The sequence below is a fragment of the Lactuca serriola genome, chromosome 1 (assembly GCF_051521515.1).
Source record: "Lactuca serriola cultivar US96UC23 chromosome 1, Lser_US96UC23_V15, whole genome shotgun sequence".
NCBI lineage: Eukaryota > Viridiplantae > Streptophyta > Magnoliopsida > Asterales > Asteraceae > Lactuca > Lactuca serriola.
Window position 1 is genome coordinate 25,372,854 of NC_136408.1, and position 19,914 is coordinate 25,392,767.

The 19,914-nt window shown below is 33.1% G+C and overlaps 1 protein-coding gene and 1 long non-coding RNA gene across 3 annotated transcripts; both read right to left on the bottom strand.

The window, feature by feature from the left end:
• Nucleotides 1-511: 511 nt before the first annotated feature.
• LOC145067809 (uncharacterized) lies at nucleotides 512-2,154 on the bottom strand. 2 transcript variants are annotated; one of them, XR_013688892.1, is made up of 4 exons: nucleotides 2,054-2,154; nucleotides 1,793-1,949; nucleotides 1,413-1,478; nucleotides 512-773 (listed from the first exon to the last, which is right to left on the bottom strand). It is a non-coding gene; the product is annotated as an uncharacterized LOC145067809 (long non-coding RNA). The 2 variants fall into 2 exon arrangements; XR_013688891.1 differs by having other exon boundaries at nucleotides 1,413-1,523.
• A 4,341-nt stretch (nucleotides 2,155-6,495) lies between these two features.
• LOC145076386 (uroporphyrinogen-III synthase, chloroplastic-like) lies at nucleotides 6,496-9,396 on the bottom strand. Its single transcript, XM_079022293.1, has 10 exons — nucleotides 9,135-9,396; nucleotides 8,212-8,299; nucleotides 8,047-8,113; nucleotides 7,815-7,918; nucleotides 7,565-7,660; nucleotides 7,415-7,470; nucleotides 7,250-7,335; nucleotides 7,025-7,159; nucleotides 6,770-6,853; nucleotides 6,496-6,679 (listed from the first exon to the last, which is right to left on the bottom strand). The coding sequence occupies exons 1-9, from the start codon at nucleotides 9,330-9,332 to the stop codon at nucleotides 6,796-6,798; spliced, it is 888 nt and encodes a 295-aa protein (XP_078878419.1). The 5' UTR covers nucleotides 9,333-9,396; the 3' UTR covers nucleotides 6,496-6,679; nucleotides 6,770-6,795.
• Between the last annotated feature and the right edge of the window lie 10,518 nt (nucleotides 9,397-19,914).

Genomic DNA, 19,914 nt, shown 5'->3' on the forward strand with positions numbered 1-19,914 from the left:
AAATGTAATCATTTCATAATATTTTTAATTTTTTTAACTTTATTTTTAAAAATTAATATGTTTAGTTATTTTTAAGATGAAATCCAAAAATTAAATTCACATGGATAGTCAAGAATCTATGAAAAATTACGGCTTTGAAATTGTTTTATGCTAGCAAAAATATGTATTTCTTCTAAATATCATTTTGAATAGGCTGATTTTCTTTGAAAATCATGAACATTTTCAAATATCAAATATTTGCAAATTTATGCTCGAAAATCATATGTTAAAAAACTTAAAGCTTCTTTGAAAGTATCATTTATCTTTTTATAAGGAGAGTGGTAACACTCCTAACATATTGTCACGTAAGATTTTGGAGTGTCACCTTATTTTTTACTATTTAGCGCCTAATCTTAACATTTAGTAAGGAATGGTAACGCTCCTAACACTTCATTTTTTTTCTTTTTCTTTTTCTAATTTAATTAAACTGCTTTAGTTTAATATAGAAACATTTTTCCCTACCAAGCTTTTACAGAAAGTTACAGATCAAAACTAAATGTATATTTAACATATACCATTTGCCTAAGCTACATTCTTACATAATAAACCAAATACTAGAAATATATTTATCCTTACATTCTTTTATAAAAACAAAATACAATCGCTTCCTTGATGAAACATTTGATCGGTTTATACCTAATAACTAAAGAGAATATACGATGACTACAAATCAATTGCTATCAAATCCTTCAATCCCACTCTTCTCTTTAACTTTGCTCCATCATGATATTCAACTGTTTAAATATAAACCGCAAACAAAAAAAAACAGCAATTTCATCAAACTAAAAGATTACAAAGCTTAGGGATAACTACACATAATATAAACAACATTTGTTCATATATGAACATATATGCTGAAGCTATAAAAATGGAGGTAATCTTGATTTATTGATATTTTTCTTCTCATGGTATGCTTCTTGGTGTAGAAAGAAAATATTTGATATAATCAAATTGTCCTTTACGTTTTCTGCAATCCACACAAACATGTTCTTTTGATGCAAATTCTACATGTAGTTCTGTGAAATCACTAAATAGGTTGAAGAGCTAATTGAGTGTTTATGATATACATGTCATATAATTTGCACAAATGCTTACAGAGGCATAAGCAGGATAGTTTTTTTTACTAGCTTAATTTTTATCAAAGGCTCTTAGTTTAGGAATTAGAAACTAAATGTAACACATATCAGCCAAAATTGTTACCAAAAATTTTGAGTTCTAATGTCCTAAATCATGAAAAAAATTGCATCCAAGTTATAGCTAATATAAAAAGTTGGATCCAATCATGATTCCAAAATCACACTACAATAATCCAACTTTCAGTTTGAACAATGACAAAATTAACTTATGTGCAAAAAAAGAAAAAAAAAACTAACCTGAACATTGAAGAGTGAATGAACACTAAGTTGAATGGTCATCAAATTGAAGAAAAAAAAGTCATTCTTCAAAATGTAGTGAAGGTGGAAATCTTGTTAGTTACACTGACACTTCAATAGAAGAGAATAACTTAATTAAAAACATGAACGAACAAAAAAAATTAAAGGAAGAACAATTTAATTGAACGAAGGAATGAAAATCTTGTTAGTTACACTGACACTTCAATGGAGGAGAATAACTCAACTAGAAAAACATGAATGCACAAAAAAATTAAAGGAAGAACAATTTAATTGAACAATAGAATGGAAATTTTGTTAGGATTTGGGAGAATCTAGATTCAAAGGTGATGGTGGATGGAGAGAAGTTGTGGTTCTATTACCTGTCGTCGGAGCAATCGTAGGCAATGTCAATGACAAATTTTCAGACGCCGGGGAACAACTCGATGTCTAAACATGCTTGAACAATTTCTCTCTTTGTGCAATTTGTTATCTTTAATTCTGAATTTAATCAAACTTATTCTCGTTGGAATTATACAACTGCACAGAAAACCTAGATTATCACCAAAAAAGAAGAAGGGGACCGTGTATGTTTCTCCTTGGGCGACAAAGCAGAAACGAAGAACGCGATGAGAACTTCGAACCTGCAATCAACGATGAAAAAGAAGGGAACCGTCTCCACCAATAAGCTTTCACCCTCACCTTCTCTCACTTCTCGCCAAAATGGTAATCAGATAGCAACTCCTCTAGTGAGCGCTAGGGGGAGGTGTTCATGGCACGTTAGCGAGCGTAGCGAGTGGGCTTAACATCCCGACTCCGCTTAGCCTAACGCCTTGTTCCCGAGTTTTTTTTTGTAAATTCAGTAAAAGAAAGGGAAGGAAAATTTTGACGGAAAGAAAGGGAGGTGAAGGAAAATATTCATTATTCCGTGTTCCCGAGTTCGAAGGAAATGAAAGGAAATAGAAGGAAAATTTTAAGTTTTTGTGTTCCCGAATTATGAGGAAAAAGCAAATAAAGCATAAAATTTTCTTTCCCCTCACTTTCTTCCCAAATCCGCCCAATTTGGGAGGAAAATTTGGAAGGAAAATATGACTCCAAAATCCTTCCCCTCCCCTCACTTTCCTTCCATTAATGAAACTCGGGAACACGATTTTCCTTCGACACCCCTCACTTTCCCTCCGTATCCTCCCATTTCTCTCCTTAAGTAGAACTCGGGAACAAGGCGTAAGAGAGATTGTCAAAGCAGAGAATACAACCAAAGAATGAGGTATTTATGTTTATCATGTCATAAACACGGGGGCCAAAAGACTTCCACCAACAACGAGCATTAAACTATATTTTGCACGTTACAATTAGCTTATTTTTACAGTTTTTTTTTTAAGTTGTCAGACAAACCAACAAATAGTTTATACACGAACTTATAAGCTAGTTTTCTTTTCTAAAAAAAATAATCCTATTCAGACTAACATTTCAACGAGTTTATTGAGTATTTTAAAACTTCTCAAATATACCATTTATTTATTATAAAAAGAAAAACTCAATCTTCTTCTGCATATCTTTTTATGTAATTTACATATTTCAACTAGTTTATATGCTACTTTATCAAATGTCATATCTTATTAGCTAGTTTTTAGCTATCAGCTAGCAACTAGTTTTTCAACTACTATATATCCTAGACGATCTGCTTGCCAACATTATTAGTTGATATTGGCTTTGGCATTGTCCTTTGATAAGAGACAATCTATCCGACTTACAATCATATGTTAAAATACACCCACCAATAAGTAACACATTCTTCTTTAAAAAGATAATTTATTAGGAAACCGGTTGATTATAATTTTCCAACTTTTCACCCTCCCTCCGCTTGCTAAAATGAATTGGAAGACCCAAGTAAATAAAGTGGATTTCCCCTTTATACATCCTCAATTCCTCAATTTCTTCTTCAAAAATAAAAACAAAAAAAAACTCTTTTTCATTCCCCATAATAAATTAGAAACTATTCTAAATACAAATGATATTAGTCGCATTTTCATGCGACTATTCTCCTAGAAAAAAAAACAACGGTCATCAATATAAAAAAAATGAGACATCATGATCTCTGAATATGACCCATGTCGGCTTAAAGAAGCAATACAAAACGCTCTTCTCCTTTGCGAAAACTAGCCCCTTTATAGCTATAAAAAATAAAAACAAAAACTACATGTCAATTTGTTTAATACCTAATAAAATTGCTAATTCATTTGTAGATGAATAGTTTATTAGTTAGAAAAGCAAACGTATGCTATGAATCATTGGTTAATTAGACAAAATTAGAATAGTATACGTGATGATGAACCAACTTCTTTTATACAAAGGCATAAATACATTAGTTTGCGTATACATCGTATCAATATGTTTTTAAATGTTGAAGTTGATGCACATAAAGCTCATTATTTTCTCGAGTTTTTACAACTTAGTTTGTAAAAATAAAATTAAATGAATAACTCTTTAGATTTGTTAAAAAAAATAATCATGAGATTTTACATGTTTGCAAATGTAGCACGACTTATAATTATATGTTACATTGAGTTGCAGAAACCCGAAGTATACAACAAGTTTCATCATCATATTCTCTTATGTATTATTGTAACACAAAAGTTCCATCCAATGATCCAAAAGTATAATTAACTCTGTCGATTGAAAGATAAGTTCGAGTTCATTTACGACAAATAATGTACAACAATATTCCTTTTGTATGATTGTAATAAACCTTAACTATATAGTATCTTCCATCCTATATACCAGTTATTCGTAATACATATAAAAAGTGTAAATGCACTTCCATCCAAAATATCACTACATATATGACTCAAAAATAAAACATCAAGAATCACGGGACGAATATATTTTTAACGGGATGTCTTTCATGTCTTTATAGTCCACACACTTCATACAAAACGTCTCATATACCTATATTCCATTCTTAGTCTTATTGCTTCAAATTCCGTAGTGAAGGATTTCACAATTCCTAGTAGTGGTGGATGTAAATATAATTGAATTATATCTTTCCTCCATTATTTATGTTATGTTAAGGAATAAAGGAGAAAATAAATCACACATATGAAAACACAATATTTAACGTGGTTTAATCAAATATGACATACATCCACAACCCAGAGGGTAGGAGGAGTATTCTTATTCACCGACTTGAAAACAAATAGTATCATTGAAACTCTAACTATCAGCCGTATTATATATGCAATGTATAAAACTTAACCTTAACTAGAACAAAATCCGACCAAGTTGCACAGATTAACAAATGTCCACACTTTAGTGGGTAGTGGTATCCTACCCCCCCCCCCCCCCCTAAAGACCCCGCACACTCTATGGAATAAATGTTGTCTTGTATAGCTTCAGGCCTAACAGCCATAAGCCTACTACAAACATTTATGTCATTGATATCAGGTGTCATATTTCTTATTTTGCTCGGATAGGTAGATATGCATTCATATCGTCAATTCTCAAGTCACATTTAACGTATTAAAACACATAAAACTTGGTATAATTATCTATAAGTGAACCTAATGATTTATGATTATCCAATTCTTGTTCTTGGATTCCTTTTCATTTCTTCCAACCAAACACACGTTACAACAAAGTGCAATTCATCCGTAATCCAACTCCATTAAATTTCAATTATTCCAACATATTTAATCACTTCTCAAAGTATTCTACAAACTCGCCCCTTGTGCTTTTAATGTTCATCACCTACAGATGAGTCATGGGGTTTGCTTGCTTTTGGACCTTAAAGAGTGTGAATGACCGGGGAACCCGCCCCTTACAAGGTTTGCGGGTAGCTCCCCCCCAAAAAAAAACATGGCTTTGCGGTTGAAATCTAATAAGTGTCAGCTTTAGGATTAAAATCACAATACATAGCTCTTTATGTGGAATCTCAATGTAATTATAAACATTAGTACAAAATTAATAAACCTTTGTGTACTTTGCATGTGGATGTAATACGATTACGGCAATCATGTGACGCATATCTTATTACCTTGTTTGTTTTATTTTTTCGCATTTTCAACTGTGTTCGTTCAGAATCCTAACATCTATGGTTTTCCTGTAATCGATTACCAAACAGGAAACCATTCGAACTCTTAATTACAAATGGCACAAACATCAATACTGTAGAAACATTAAATAGAGATACTCAATAACAAATCTCAATCCTATAACATAATTCAAGATGCAAGAAAGTCAAAAGATTAAACCATAAAGCCATCATCTTTTTGGAGAGGGGGAGCGTCCAATCCCATCCACATAGGTTCTTGAATCGGAGATATGGTGGTGGAGCATGGTGCATGATTCATGATTCTGGTGGTCGTGTGATGGGACCATCACAAAAGTGTATAAGAAACAACATGCTACTAACTGACCTTCTTGCCCCTTCGTTTGTATCTCCATAGTACCCACCGGTCAAATACTTGTTCAGAAAACCATAACCCCACTGTCCTTTTATTCACAAGACTTTGTCCAAGTTAAAAAAAAAATGTTACCTAACCAATAATAGTCCAAGAAATCCTAATGAGTAATGACCACCTTCATGTCCCATCCCCAATAATATCAGTATCAGTCCCGATATCAGGTCAATACACATCATACACATACACAGTATTATACATTAATACCATTATCGTTTTCTCTGTTTCTTAATGTTGGTTTCTCGTCCAATACACATCAAATACAGTATCATACATTTATACCGTCATCGTTTTCTCTGTTTCTTAATGTTGGTTTCTTGTCGTGTCACAGGCATGGGGGTAGAAAGTGACAACACTGCGTATTAACAGGGGTCACATTTATAAATATGGGACCAGTGTTGGATGTCAATAATTTGGAATAAGTTGTTTTGAAGTATCGATGGTGTGATATTTGGATGGTGACAAATCCGTATTTAAAGTCACAAGTGACACAAATCAAGTACTTGCATAAACAAACCGACCAATGGTTATCATCTCATGTACGTGTTGATAAATGAGAACCTTCTTTCTAAATTTTGGCCTTTTATCATTTGTTGTTTGTAAGCATATTTATTTTTTGTATCAAGTGAAAAAATAATAATAATAACAAAAATAAAATCTTGTCCCAATAGGAGTATTGAGTTATATACAAATTCAAGAAAGAAGCATCTCTTCCAAGTTTCTCATCATTTCTTGACATTTCAATGTGAACCAATTTTTTTTTTACATGATTTTCCTACTCGATTATTTTTGTACACCGACAGCAGAAATCTTGAAAAGAGAAATAGATGAAAAAAATTAAAATCTTAACTTTGATTAAAAAAAAATAATTATTATAAAGACATTTTAGAGAGAGATTACCTAGAAAAGTTGAATCGTGGATGGGCTTATACCTTTTGGACTTGCTTATGGACTCCTAAAGCATCAATAATGCTGTCAACCCAACTACAAAATGAAATGTACTTTCAATGTCACTTCAAGTCAACATAAGTTGAATGAGACTGAGACCGATGTCAATAACACAAGAATTGCAATTTTTTATGTCTTATTGTTTTTATGTGTTTTACTTGTAGGTGTAAAAGACGTAAATACCCTCGAACTCAAAAGAAAGATTACCCTTGAAGGCCAGGGCTGGATGGGTAGTACACATTTCTCAAGCCCATTCTTTTGGCAGCTGAAGCAGTGGTTTCACCAATGCATGCAACAGAACCATGCCACCGATCTGACACAGATTCAAGATTCATCCATGCTCTGTTTTCACAACAAAAATTAATCATACAAATTAAAAAAAAAAAAAAAAAAAATGAAGATAAATAATCAGGAAATGAAACTAGAACTTACCTAATTGCAGAAGGTGATGCAACTGCAACAACAGAAGCAGAAAGTGCTTGTTCGAAAATAACTTGGTCCACATGTTGAACAGTTTCCTAATAAAAGAAGTAAAAAAAAAATTAATTATTGATTATAAACAGTAAATATAATCGAGTTTAATATATAGTTATATACCGTTGTGTAAGTATTTAATCGTGTGACATGAAATCCACGTTTAGAAAGCCCATTTTCTGAAAGAAAGAAAAAGAGAAAGTAAAATTTAGATATAAAATAGGGGTGATAATTGATAATTGATAATTGATAATTGACAATTTGATATGATACCTAAGTCATGACTAGCTTTTTCAGAAGCAGGATAAAGAACAGTGCAATTTTCATTCCCATGGTTTGGCAGCTCTGAAGCAAGAACCTTCCCAGTTGCTGTAAATGTCCAACAAAACTAAACATTGATTCTTGTACAATGTAATGGAATGGAATGGAATGATTCATTACATTCCATAATCATGTTTGGTTGGATAGTGGAATGGAATGAACCATTCCATTCCTTCCCAGAATCCATCGTATCAAAAACTACCTTTTGATGGGACAAATGCAACATCAATGGATTGAGCTTCATCAAATATGCTTGCTGTACCAGTTCCAACCACAGCTATCTTCACACTCGGGGAACCAGCTCCTCTAGGAATCATAAAGAGTAGAAAGTTATAAAGATTTTGTATGTTTGCACCTTAAAAAAATTGATTAAAAAGTTATATACAAGGAAATGTAGCTTATTATTATTATATGGAGGAAAGTTGTGTGCATACTTCCAGGCATCAAGAAAGACAAGAGCTGCTTCAGGTGAAGTTATGATGATCCAATCAAAAGTAGTTGCTGCCAACATAAAAGTGCAAGAAAGAGAAAGAATTAAACTCTAGATAACATACTTGAAAGTTGAAACTACAAGTAGAATCATAAGAAGATGAAGTTACCACTTAATAGAGCAGAAACTCTGTCCAGATCAGGTAAATGTTTATGCTGAATTAGGGGAAGTTCCAAACAATTGATCCCATGTGGTGCCTGTTTAAATAGAAATTACATATAACATCCAAAACCATAAGAAATATTACAAATTTTATGTTGTAGCAGTTTCCATTTCATGACAAATTCATCATAACATGGTAATAATTTATATCCAAAATCTCACTGTGTTTTTAGGGCTTGTGTTCCTCTATCATAGTGGACTATCCAAAATTTGCATATATTATAAATACATGTAACTGTGATGATAGATTTGTTAACCTTGCACATAACAGGTTTCTCCAATTGTAAAATAACAAGGTGATTTATAATTGATAACCACTGCTAAATGCTATATTTGCCAAATCAGATATCACTTCCTATGAGTTGTAAACCAAGTAATTCAAAACACCAATAAGTCTCGAATTGCAATCCTTATCTCATTAACAAAATTTTTGACTGTTAGTCAAATACTTAGAATTGCAGTAGTTGATTACAACACAATGTAATCTTGTATGTCATAATGAACTACATCAATTATTTGTAATGACTAAAACCGGTAAATGATTTAGTTTTAACTTGAAATTTTAGTAATATGTGGAAAGGAACGTAATCGATAGTGGAGGGAAGCAAAAAATACAAATTAGAAAAACTACAGTATTATGTCTTGCATTTGATCGAACACCTACCCGACAATAATTTGTGAATACTAAACCATTAAAGTATATTAACCTAGTGATAAATAGGAACGATATATAGTTTATACATGTTAAATATCAACAATCACAAAAACCTAAATAGTAAACAGCTTATGGCAATGCGCACAATCAAACCAAAATAAAAGCAGAGCAACAGAAAGAGTAAAAACATAAAGTCACAAAGAAAAGGAAATTACAAGAGCTTTCATGAGCTTGTCATTTTTACCACGCTCCCGCGTAACAACAACTCGATGATTCGAAAAAGAAGTCGTCGGCGAAGAAGGGGAGGAAGAAGAAGCTGTAACATTGAACGACTGAAAATGAATGCTCCGGCGGTGAGGAAACTGAAGATGAGGAGATAGTGCGGTGGAGAGAGAAAAACGATATAAAGTCATGGCGGTTGTTGGGGAACGTATTGATTGACTTTAATTTTCCGAATAGCCAGCTGTTGATAAATCAAGCAATGCTTTCCTAGTTTCCTTTCTGATACAATCCACTTTTTCCAAAATTTCCTTCTAGCTCCCTTGTCTATAAAACATTTGTTTAATTTCCCCTTGTATTTTTCTTTGTCTAACTAGCACCCTTCAGGTTTTTAATCCACCGGATCAAATCACAAAAATTCTGGCTCCTTCAATATGCCGGCGATCTTTGGTCATCCACTATTATATATAATTAGAGTGGTATTATTTCCGCTTTGCAAGGAACCAAATATGATAACATATGAAAGTTTAAGGACTAAAGTTATAAGTAGGAAACATATATAAAATAAAAACGTGTATATAAAAATAGGTAGTATTTTTAAAATGTACAAATTTATGTTAAAACTTAAAAGAAAATCGAATTTAAAATGTACATAAAAATAGTTAAGTATTTTTAAGTTAACAAACTAAAGTTCAAATAATAAAAGACGTATTAGATGTGACCCGAGTGTACATAAAAAGAAACACGGAAACATAAAAAAAATGACGTTGAAATATAAACAAACTCGAATTTATATATTAAAGAGGTAGAAGATGTCATTTTACAAAATAGACGGTGCAAATTATCGAGAGAAACATTCAAGAACATTGCCTTATAATATATATTAAATTACTCTGCTTTTCAGAGGCATGATTAGCTATTTTTCTATTAGGTAGAGACAATTTTTGTATTTATTAAACATAATGACAATTTATGTAATCTTTAAATTTTTTATTATACATGAACTATTTTTGTAACTTTTTTAAACATGTGGATTATCTCGGGAAAATAAAATTACATATGGACTTTTTTGTAATTATAGAGGCAATTTTTATAATTTATTTTTTATACAGAACCAATCTTATTTAATATTTAAAAATTTTGTGGTTAAAATCCAAAAAATAAGAAGTTTGAGGCCAAAATCTTAAAGTATAGTGTATTATTCATTAGGCAAAAAAAATTAAGCATTTGATTTTATTATATAAAACAATAGTAATTGGGATTTATATGAGATCGAATACATTTTGAGCCAATCTCAATACAAATTACGGGGTAAGACGTATACATTTGAATAAGCTAATTTGATTTTGTATATAACAATAAATTCGCTTGCGAGATTTGTGTTTAGGAATGTCAAGAGGACTGAAGAGGGGAGAAAGAAATCTCCCTTACCCGCACCCCTTAATTCTCTTGTTTCTCCAACGCCGACCGTGAATTTCCCCATTCCCTTCACCTGATCCCGCCTTTGATTTCAATATCACCCCACTCCTGCATTCCAGTGTGTGACATCTTCAGATTCACGACCATTTTAAAACTTTTATTTATACTTATTTAAAAGCAGAGTTTATTTATAATTGTGGGATTTTGTCATATAAAAGTATTTTTGAAGAAATATTTTTCATTAATTTATAAAAGGTTTGAGATGTCATAACCGATACAAAACATAAGCATATAAACATGCCCTGTAGTATCTGTAACGCCCCGGAATTCAACCCAAAATTTTCACTTAAAATAAATTAAGTAATTATTTAATTTCATAATTTACGAAAAACTTAGATAAACCATTTAACTCAAAACATTTATCAGAGTATCATCAAATGTTATCATGTGCACAAATCTCTCATGGATGTGATGCAATCGAGTCGCGCCCTTTCTTTAATATGAGAAAACATGAAAACATTTAAACCACAAATCGAATCACAAATCTTAGTGAATTTTCCCCAAAATATCATATACAACACAACATAAATAAACATATATGAGTTATCAGCAACCTTGGAAACTACCCGAAGTCTCAATAGGCAAACAACACGACATGTGGGTTATCAGTAACCCTGGAGACTACCTGAAGTCTCAGTGAGAAAACAACACGCCCTGCGGGTTATCAGCAACCCTGGAGACTATCTGAATTCTCAACACATAGTAACACGTCACAGTAAAAACAAATAAGACACAGTTGGTCAGCACGTATATATTACTACACATGCAAGTATAGTGAGAAAACTCACCTCACATAGAATACTGATAGAACTCAAACCCGAACTTCCGAAACTAGATTCCACCTATTAATTGCACAAAATAACCCTAATTAACAATTAAGGTAATTTTCCCATACTCAATTGATCCCAGGCCAAGTCTAATCCGTAATTTGGACAAAAGACCATTTTGCCCCTTCCAATGCCAAAACCGTTACAAGTTGACCAAAAGGTACACTCGGTTAAAAAGTCAAAAAGTCAAAGGTCAACAACTTTGACCTTACACGCGGTGTACCAAGGCCTTACACTAGGCGTAAGAGCACAGAAGCTAAAAACAGGGTCTTACCTGGCTACGTTGGGCGTAAACAGATTTACGCTCAACGTACTCAACCAAAACCCACATCTTAATTTCAAGCTCTTAATTATTAAGACACTTTACTCCAACCTCATAGTTGACCTTAAAAGGAGTTCTAATCCATAAAGTCTCCAACTTTATGCATTTTCATGGCTAAAGAGAGCTTAATCCCAAAATGCTAACTTCTAACATCACCAAAAACTCCATAACTCATGCATGGATGAAAGGAAAGGATCAAGCTTCATTTTTATGACACCAAGCACTTAAAAACGACTGAAAGGACATATCAAATGGTCTGGAGTAGTCCATAGTCACAAGGACAAAGGTTTTGGGACAGAAAGTTCATAAAAGTTAACAATAACTAGATCTAACAAATGAATCATCAAGTTTCAAACTTTATACCTTCTTGAGTTGAGAAAAGCAATGTAGGCTATGAATCCACAAGTTGGAGCTTCAACAATAACCAAGATTGGACTTCTCTTTCTTCTAAAATGTACCCAAAACACATAAAAAGGCTCATGATTTGCTCTAGGGGGATAGGGTTTCGAGTTGGAAATTACAAGAGCTTTCATGAGCTTGTCCTTTTTACCATGCTCCCGTGTAACAACTCGATGATTCGAAAATGAAGTCGTCGGCGAAGAAGGAGAGGAAGAAGAAGTTGTAACGTTGAACGACTGAAAACGAATGCTCCGGCAGTGAGGAAACTGCAGACGAGGAGAGAGTGCGGTGGAGAGAGAAAACCAATATAAAGTCATGGCGGTTGTTGGGGAACTTATTGATTGACTTTAATTTTCCGAATAGCCACCTGTTGATAAATCAAGCAATGCTTTCCTTTCTGGTACAATCCCCTTTTTCCAAATTTTCTTCTAGCTCCGTTTTCTATAAAAAAAATTGTTTAATTTCCCCTTGTATTTTTTTTGTCTAACTAGCACCCTTCAAGTTTTTAATCCACCAGATCAAATCACAAAAAGTTTTGGCTCCTTCAATATGCCAGTGATTTTTGGTCATCGATTATTATATATAACTAGAGTGGTATTACTTCCGCTTTGCAAGGAACCAAATATGATAACATATGAAAGTTTAAGGACCAAACATGTCTATATACAAAAGTATTGTTGTCAAAGTTTAAAAACCAAAATACCTAGGGACAAAAATCTGCTAATATATGAAAATCTTGTTGCAAACATACAAAAATATTGTGCCGAAAGTCTTTGACCCAAAAACAATTGATGCAAAACTCTAAAGCATAAAAGTGTACTATTGCTAAGATTTGGTTTTAATATAGGGAGGTGACAAATCCACGGTATTTTTTGATACAACCACTGATTTTTAAGATAAAATGATAGTTATGCCCTTGTAGTTAACTATTCAAACGCAAATTTTCCTTTCAATTGAAAATCATCGGTCTGTCCATAACTAGGTCAAAGAAGAAGAGGCGACAACCTCCACCTGGGATCTCCTTGTCACTTCTTGAGGCTGCAACAACCATCATTCACAAGCCTTTGTTTGTGCTTGCAGACGTCACCATCGGCTAGTACGCCGTGAAATCTTCATGAGGCTACAACAATTGCCGGAAAATTTATTTCAGTTGATGCAAAATGTATTCGTAGTGAAATTCTTGAAGGCATGATTGCTCACGTTTTACATCTGTATCAGCCTCGCAAGTGTAACCCTTGTGCTTACCTTCACCATTCCAAACGTCGACAACAACTGGCTCTCCCTCGCCTTTTCCAGCCCATTGGCGACAACCTCCCTGTCCTCCACCGCTATCAACAACCTTCTCATCTCATCCACTGCAACCATCGACGATTCTCTATTGAAACCACCGCCTTCTCACTTTGTTTCTTCATCCTTCATTCCCCCACTTGAGTTGATGTTTTCCCCTCCAACATTTTCACTGATTTTAGGTTTCTTCTGCAAGTTCGGTTTTTGGGTTTAAAGTTCAAGCTTTTCCTGGTTTTATATTTATGGCAAATTAAGCAAGAAATCTGGAGATGGATCTATGACGATTTTGGCAAGAAAGTTGGAGTTCAATTTAGGTTTAAAGTTCTGCAATTTAAACAAGAAATATGAGTTCGATTTTGGGTTTAACATTCTACGATTTTAAGAAAGATATACAGAGTTCAATTTTTGGATTTTGATTATGCTTTTTGTATTTTGTATTTGGTTTTAAACGAATGTGATTTAGGCAAGAAAATGCCTTGATTTTGGATGAGAAAATGGTGGTTCACAATGACGATTTTCTTATATTAGTTGGTACTAGAAAGAGAATTGATAAAATAGAGATTGCACTAGAAAATGATTGCGGTGCCGGAGAAGGAAGAGTGGGAGTACTCTTTTGGTATGACTATTTTGCTTTAGATCAATCTTTGAATAACTAATTATAATCTAATTATAAATGAGGGTTACATTCATCATTTTACTAAAAAAATCAGTGGATGCATTAAAAAAATCTGTGGAAGTATCACATCCCTTTAATATATAATAGAAGATACTCATTCCCAATTTCGCAAGCAACGCAAACGTGTTTGTCCATTATTGATAGATGTTTGGTTTTGGGAACTTTTTTGTTCATCATGTTATTGTTTTATGTTTACATGACTTACTTCAGTTCATACCGTCAAATGAAAACCTATTATATGTGACCAAATTTATACGTAGGAAACATACATAAAATAAACATGAATACATACACAAAATTTATGTCGAAACGTAAAGAAAATTGAATGTACAATGTACACAAAAAGAAGTAAGTAAGATTTTTTAAGTTAACGAATGAAAGTTCAAATAATAAAAAACACATTATATATGATCTGACTCATACATAGAAAATGTACATAAAAAGAAACACAAAAAAAACGTTCAAACATAAACAAACTCAAATTTATATATTGCAGGGGTAGAAGATGTCATTTTACAAAATAGATGGTGCAAATTATCGGGGGAAACATTCACCATCATTTCCTTTTAGTATATATTAAACTAACCCGATTTTCGTAGGTAATTAGTTATTTTTCTATTAGGCAGAGACAATTTTTGTATTTTTTTAAACATATGGACAATTTATGTAATTTTTGAATTTTTTATTATACAAGGATTATTTTTGTAACTTTTTTAAACATGTGAATTATTTCTGTAAAATAAAATTACACATGGATTTTTTTGTAATTATAGGAATAATTTTTATAATTTATTTTTTAGAACAAAACCTATTAATATTTAAAATTTTATGGTTAAAATATAAAAAATAAAAAGTTTGAGGCCAAAATCCTAAAGTAAAAAAGTTTATTATTCATTAAGGATTTGCTTTTATTATATAAAATAATAGTAATTATGATTTATATGAAATCAAATACATTTTGAGCCAATCTCAATACAAATTATGTGGTACGATGTGTACATTTAAATAAGCTAATTTGATTTTGTATGCAACAATAAATTGGGTTAAGAGATTTGTGTTTAGGAATGTCAACAAAAGAGGGGTGAAAGAAATCTACCTTGCTCACACCCCTTAATTCTCTTGTTTCCGCAACCCCGACCTCGAATTCCCCCATTCTCTTCACTTGATCCTACCTTTGAATTTCAGTATCAACCCCTCCCCCCCCCCCCCCCCCCCCCCGCTCATGCATTACATTGTGTGACATCTTCAAATTCACGACCATTTTAAAACTTTTATTTATGTTTATTTAGAAACATAGTTTATTTATAATTGTGGAATTTGGTCCTGTAAAAGTATTTTTGAAGCAATATTTTTCACTAATTTATAAAAGGCTTGAGATATCATAACTGATACAAAACATAAGTATATAAACATGCCTTATAGTATATGTAACGCCCTAGAATTCAACTCAAAATTTTCACTTAAAATAAATTAAGTAATTATTTAATTTCACAATTTACGAAAAACTTAGATAAACTATTTAACTCAACATTTATCAGAGTGTCATCAAAAGTTATCATGTGCACAAATCTCCCATGGATGCGATGCAATCAAGTCGTGCTCTTTCTTTAATATGAGAAAACATGAAAACGTTTAAACCACTAACCGAAGTACAAAACATAGTGAGTTTTCCCCAAAATATCACATACAACACAGCACAAATAAATAGCCATGAGTTATCAGCAACCTTGGAGACTACCCGAAGTCTCAGTGGGAAAACAACACGACCTATGGGTTATCAACAATCCTAGAGATTACCTAAAGTCTCAGTGGGCAAACAACACGCCTTGTGGGTTATCAGCAACCCTGGAGACTATCTGAAGTCTCAAGACACAATAACACATCATAGCAACAACAAATAAGACACAGTTGGTCAGCATGTATATACTACCACACATGTAAGTATAGTGAGAAGAGTCACCTCGCATAGAATATTGATAGAACTCACACCCGAACTGCCGAAACTAGATTTCGCCTATTAGTTGCATCAAATATCCCTAATTAACAATTAAGGTAATTTTTCCATACTCAATTGATCCCAAGCCAAGTCTAATCTGTAATTTGGGCAAAATACCATTTTGCCCATTCCAAGACCAAAACCCTCACAAGTTGACCAAAAGGCACATGTAACACCCCAAAATTTAAGACCAAAAATTCCATTTTTAATTAAGTAACTATAAAACCAATAGTCTGAAAAACATCCATAGTGTCAAACCATATCAAAACCAATATATCAATAGTCAAAACATGTCATAGTAAAACAACATTAGAGTATAACTCCCAAAGATCTCATGTGCGAAAATCATGGTGTGATGTGTTGCGATCATGCCGACTCCTTTCCTTTCAAATAAGAAGTACATAAAACCAAAACTAAAAATCATTAGCACGAAGCTTAGTGAGTTCCCTCATCATACCACATACCATACAACAAGTACATTGCCAAACATATCTGGGTCCCGACCTCCCCTTCGGTCAATCTCAACCGGATACTGCCAAGCATATTTGGGTGCTAGCCTCCCTTTCGGTCTATTTCAACCGGATACTGTCGAGCATATCTGGGCACTGGCCTCCCCTTCGGTCTATTTCAACCCGATACTACCGAGCATATCTGGGTGTTGGCCTCACCTTCAGTCTATTTCAACCGGATATTGTTGGATTAGGTGTCTAAGCCCATAACTATAATTGATATGTACTTGACCCGAGAGTAGCATGGTCCATTTTGGTTGCCTTCACGAAAGCAATTTGATAAGACAGACTTTTGAGAAGAGGTTATTTACGATTTATTAATATATTATAAGTTCTAATATATTAATATGAAATCATGTTATTTAATCAGTATTGATCAAGAATTAATTTGGAATTAATTTAGTGATCAAAAGAGATTAATTAGATTAATGGGGACTAATTGTGTAAATTAGTTATATATATATATATATATATATATATATATATATATATATATATATATATATATTGTTTGGGCTTATGATACATGATGGACTAAGTTTATGAAACAATCCATAAAGAGTTAGTCCATATGGATCATGGATCATGGATAATAAGCCCAATGGTATGGATTAGGGTTTAACCATGACTCTGAAAATCCTACAATATATGTCACCCTATAGCTAAAATCAGTTAACCTGGTGTGTTCTTGGAGTTCCCATAACTGATTTTGAGTTCATAGAATCTCTCTCAAGTCCTCCTTTGTTAAATGCTAAAACTACAAGCTACAACAAGAGGTAATTCTATAACTCATTTTTATGTTGTTTATGTGAATTGTATGCTAGTTTTAGACTTTATGCTTTGGGAACAATATTGCATGTATAATTAGAGAAAACATAGATCCAAAGCATTTAGGGTTGTATGTGCACCATAGGATGTTGTAGTATACAAAACCCATCAGTGGTATCAGAGCCTAAGATTGTTTCTGTTATATTTTATGCATGGCTTAATTTTCAAAGTTGAAAAAATCGATTTTCTGACCTCTAACTGATGAACTCGCCGAGTCCACTTAGTATAAGGTCAACTTGGCGAGTTATGTTAATGCACTTGACGAGTTGATGCTTCTAATGGTAGATTTTCGGGATTTTTTGGCCTGTTTTGGATTAGGATCATTACCACAAAATGTTTTAGTTCATAATATTTGATTTTGTTGGTATGGTAATGATTATCCTCATCTAATTAAAAGATAATTATCAAAATTTCAAGATTTGTATTAGTTTATATGATTAGGCTAATTTCTTGCAAATTGTTGATATGAACTATCTTGACTTATAAGTTTAACTTGATCAAGATTATTTTGTTAATTGAAATATTTGATCTTAAATGTTTTTAAAGTCCTCTATAACTTGTCCTCAAGTTATGAAACATGAAATTTTTTTCATAAAAACCATATTAACTCATAAGTTACGGAAAACCAAAAGTTTTCAAGAGTTACAAAACTTGCCCTCAAGTTTTGTTATTTTAAAAGTCTCAAATTAAGAAACTTTTGTAATTAAAAAGGTGTAACTCTTAGCTTCATAAATTAAAAAATTAATTAAATAGTTTTTAATTTTCGATTTTATATTTAGAACCTTCAAGTATTTGAGTAGTTCAAATTGCACCTTATGGACTTTATTAAATTAGTTAAAGTGTTTAATTAAAAGAAAATTATTAATTCCATAATGACATGGTTTAAATTTAATTAAATTAAGAGTATAATTTATTAATAGATTAAACCATCTAGTATTTTAAAAGTTTAAAATACACTCTTATACTATATAATATTAAAAGTTTAATAATATTATATATATATATATATATATATATATATATATATATATATATATATATATATATATATATATATATATGTATAAGACAAGTCAATCTTACCGTTAGTAGGCCTCATTCACGAAGCTAGTCTATAAGGGGTTATAAGGTTACCACCTATAAAATGATGGTTTAATGTGTGTCCATTCTCACTTACCGCTTCCTTGACTGGTGGAGGGTCGTTAGCCGAACGGGTAGGATAGGACATTAATTCTCATTAAAAGTATAATGAAAAATACCAAGTAACTAAACACTTATAAATTCCCAATCGTAGTTACTTAGGAAAAAATGTGAATTTTGTGCAAACTCATGAAATTGCACTTTGCACCTTGTTAAGTCGTTAGTGGAGCGCGTGTGGTTAACCGACACACTAATCTGGGACTGAAAGTGTTTGGCAAAGGGTAGCTTGATGTTAATCATAGATCAATGGAGCGTGTGTGGTTAACCGACACATTGATTAGGTAATCTGTAACACTAAGTGTAACGCCCGCAAATCTGGGCTAATCAAATTAGAGGCAATAGGAGTCGAAAATGACTTTTCGACAAAAGATTATTTAGAATAAATAATCTTAACCAAGTTGTAGAGTATGTCACAAGGTTTCCGTACATATAAGGAACGCTGAAATCCGAGTTATAACGAAGAAGTTATGGCCCGTCGAAGTTTTACGGCAAAACCGGCACGGCACCGGGAAGCGTAAATAGTAAATTTACGATAGAGCGAGATTTAGCCTTAGAAATCTAAACGAAAGTCGTAGAATATGTTAAACTAAGAACATCGATAAAAAGAACGCCCAAATCTGACTTCGTATGAAGAAGTTATGATTTTTCGAAGTTTCGGACTAGCAGTGTACAGCCCGAAATTCGAATATTTGATCGAGCGGTTTTTAGCCGACACGACCTAAACGAGAATCGAAGATCTCGTTGAGAGTAGCATAACGAGAAAAGATGGGCGAAAACGGATGTCGGATGAAGAAGTTATGAGGATTTAACGGACTAATCGTGTCCCGGCCCGTTAATAATATAAAATTTAAAATTGAGCCAAAATTAGCTGACGGAGTCTAAACGAAAGTTGTAGAGTACGTTCCCACCTTCGCGTGGATATAAAGAACGTCGAAAACGGAGCTCGTATGCGAAAGTTATGATTTTTAGAAGTCGAGAATGCAATTTGCGAAGGCTGATAAGGAGCTGATGACGTGGCGCATTGTGGGCCGTCCATCGCTGATCAGATCTCGCTTCGGATGAAGAACACGTCGCCCTCGCTTACGCCCCGCGTCCGAAGCCAGTACGCGTCGCGTACCCTCGCCCTGATCTATTCCGAGTGAGAGACAGCTGGAACCTCGCTGGAGCTCTTATCCGATGACTACGCCCCGCGTAGGTCCGAGGTACGCCCAGCGTACCGAGGCCTCGCAGGGCTATAAAAAGGGGCCGATTTT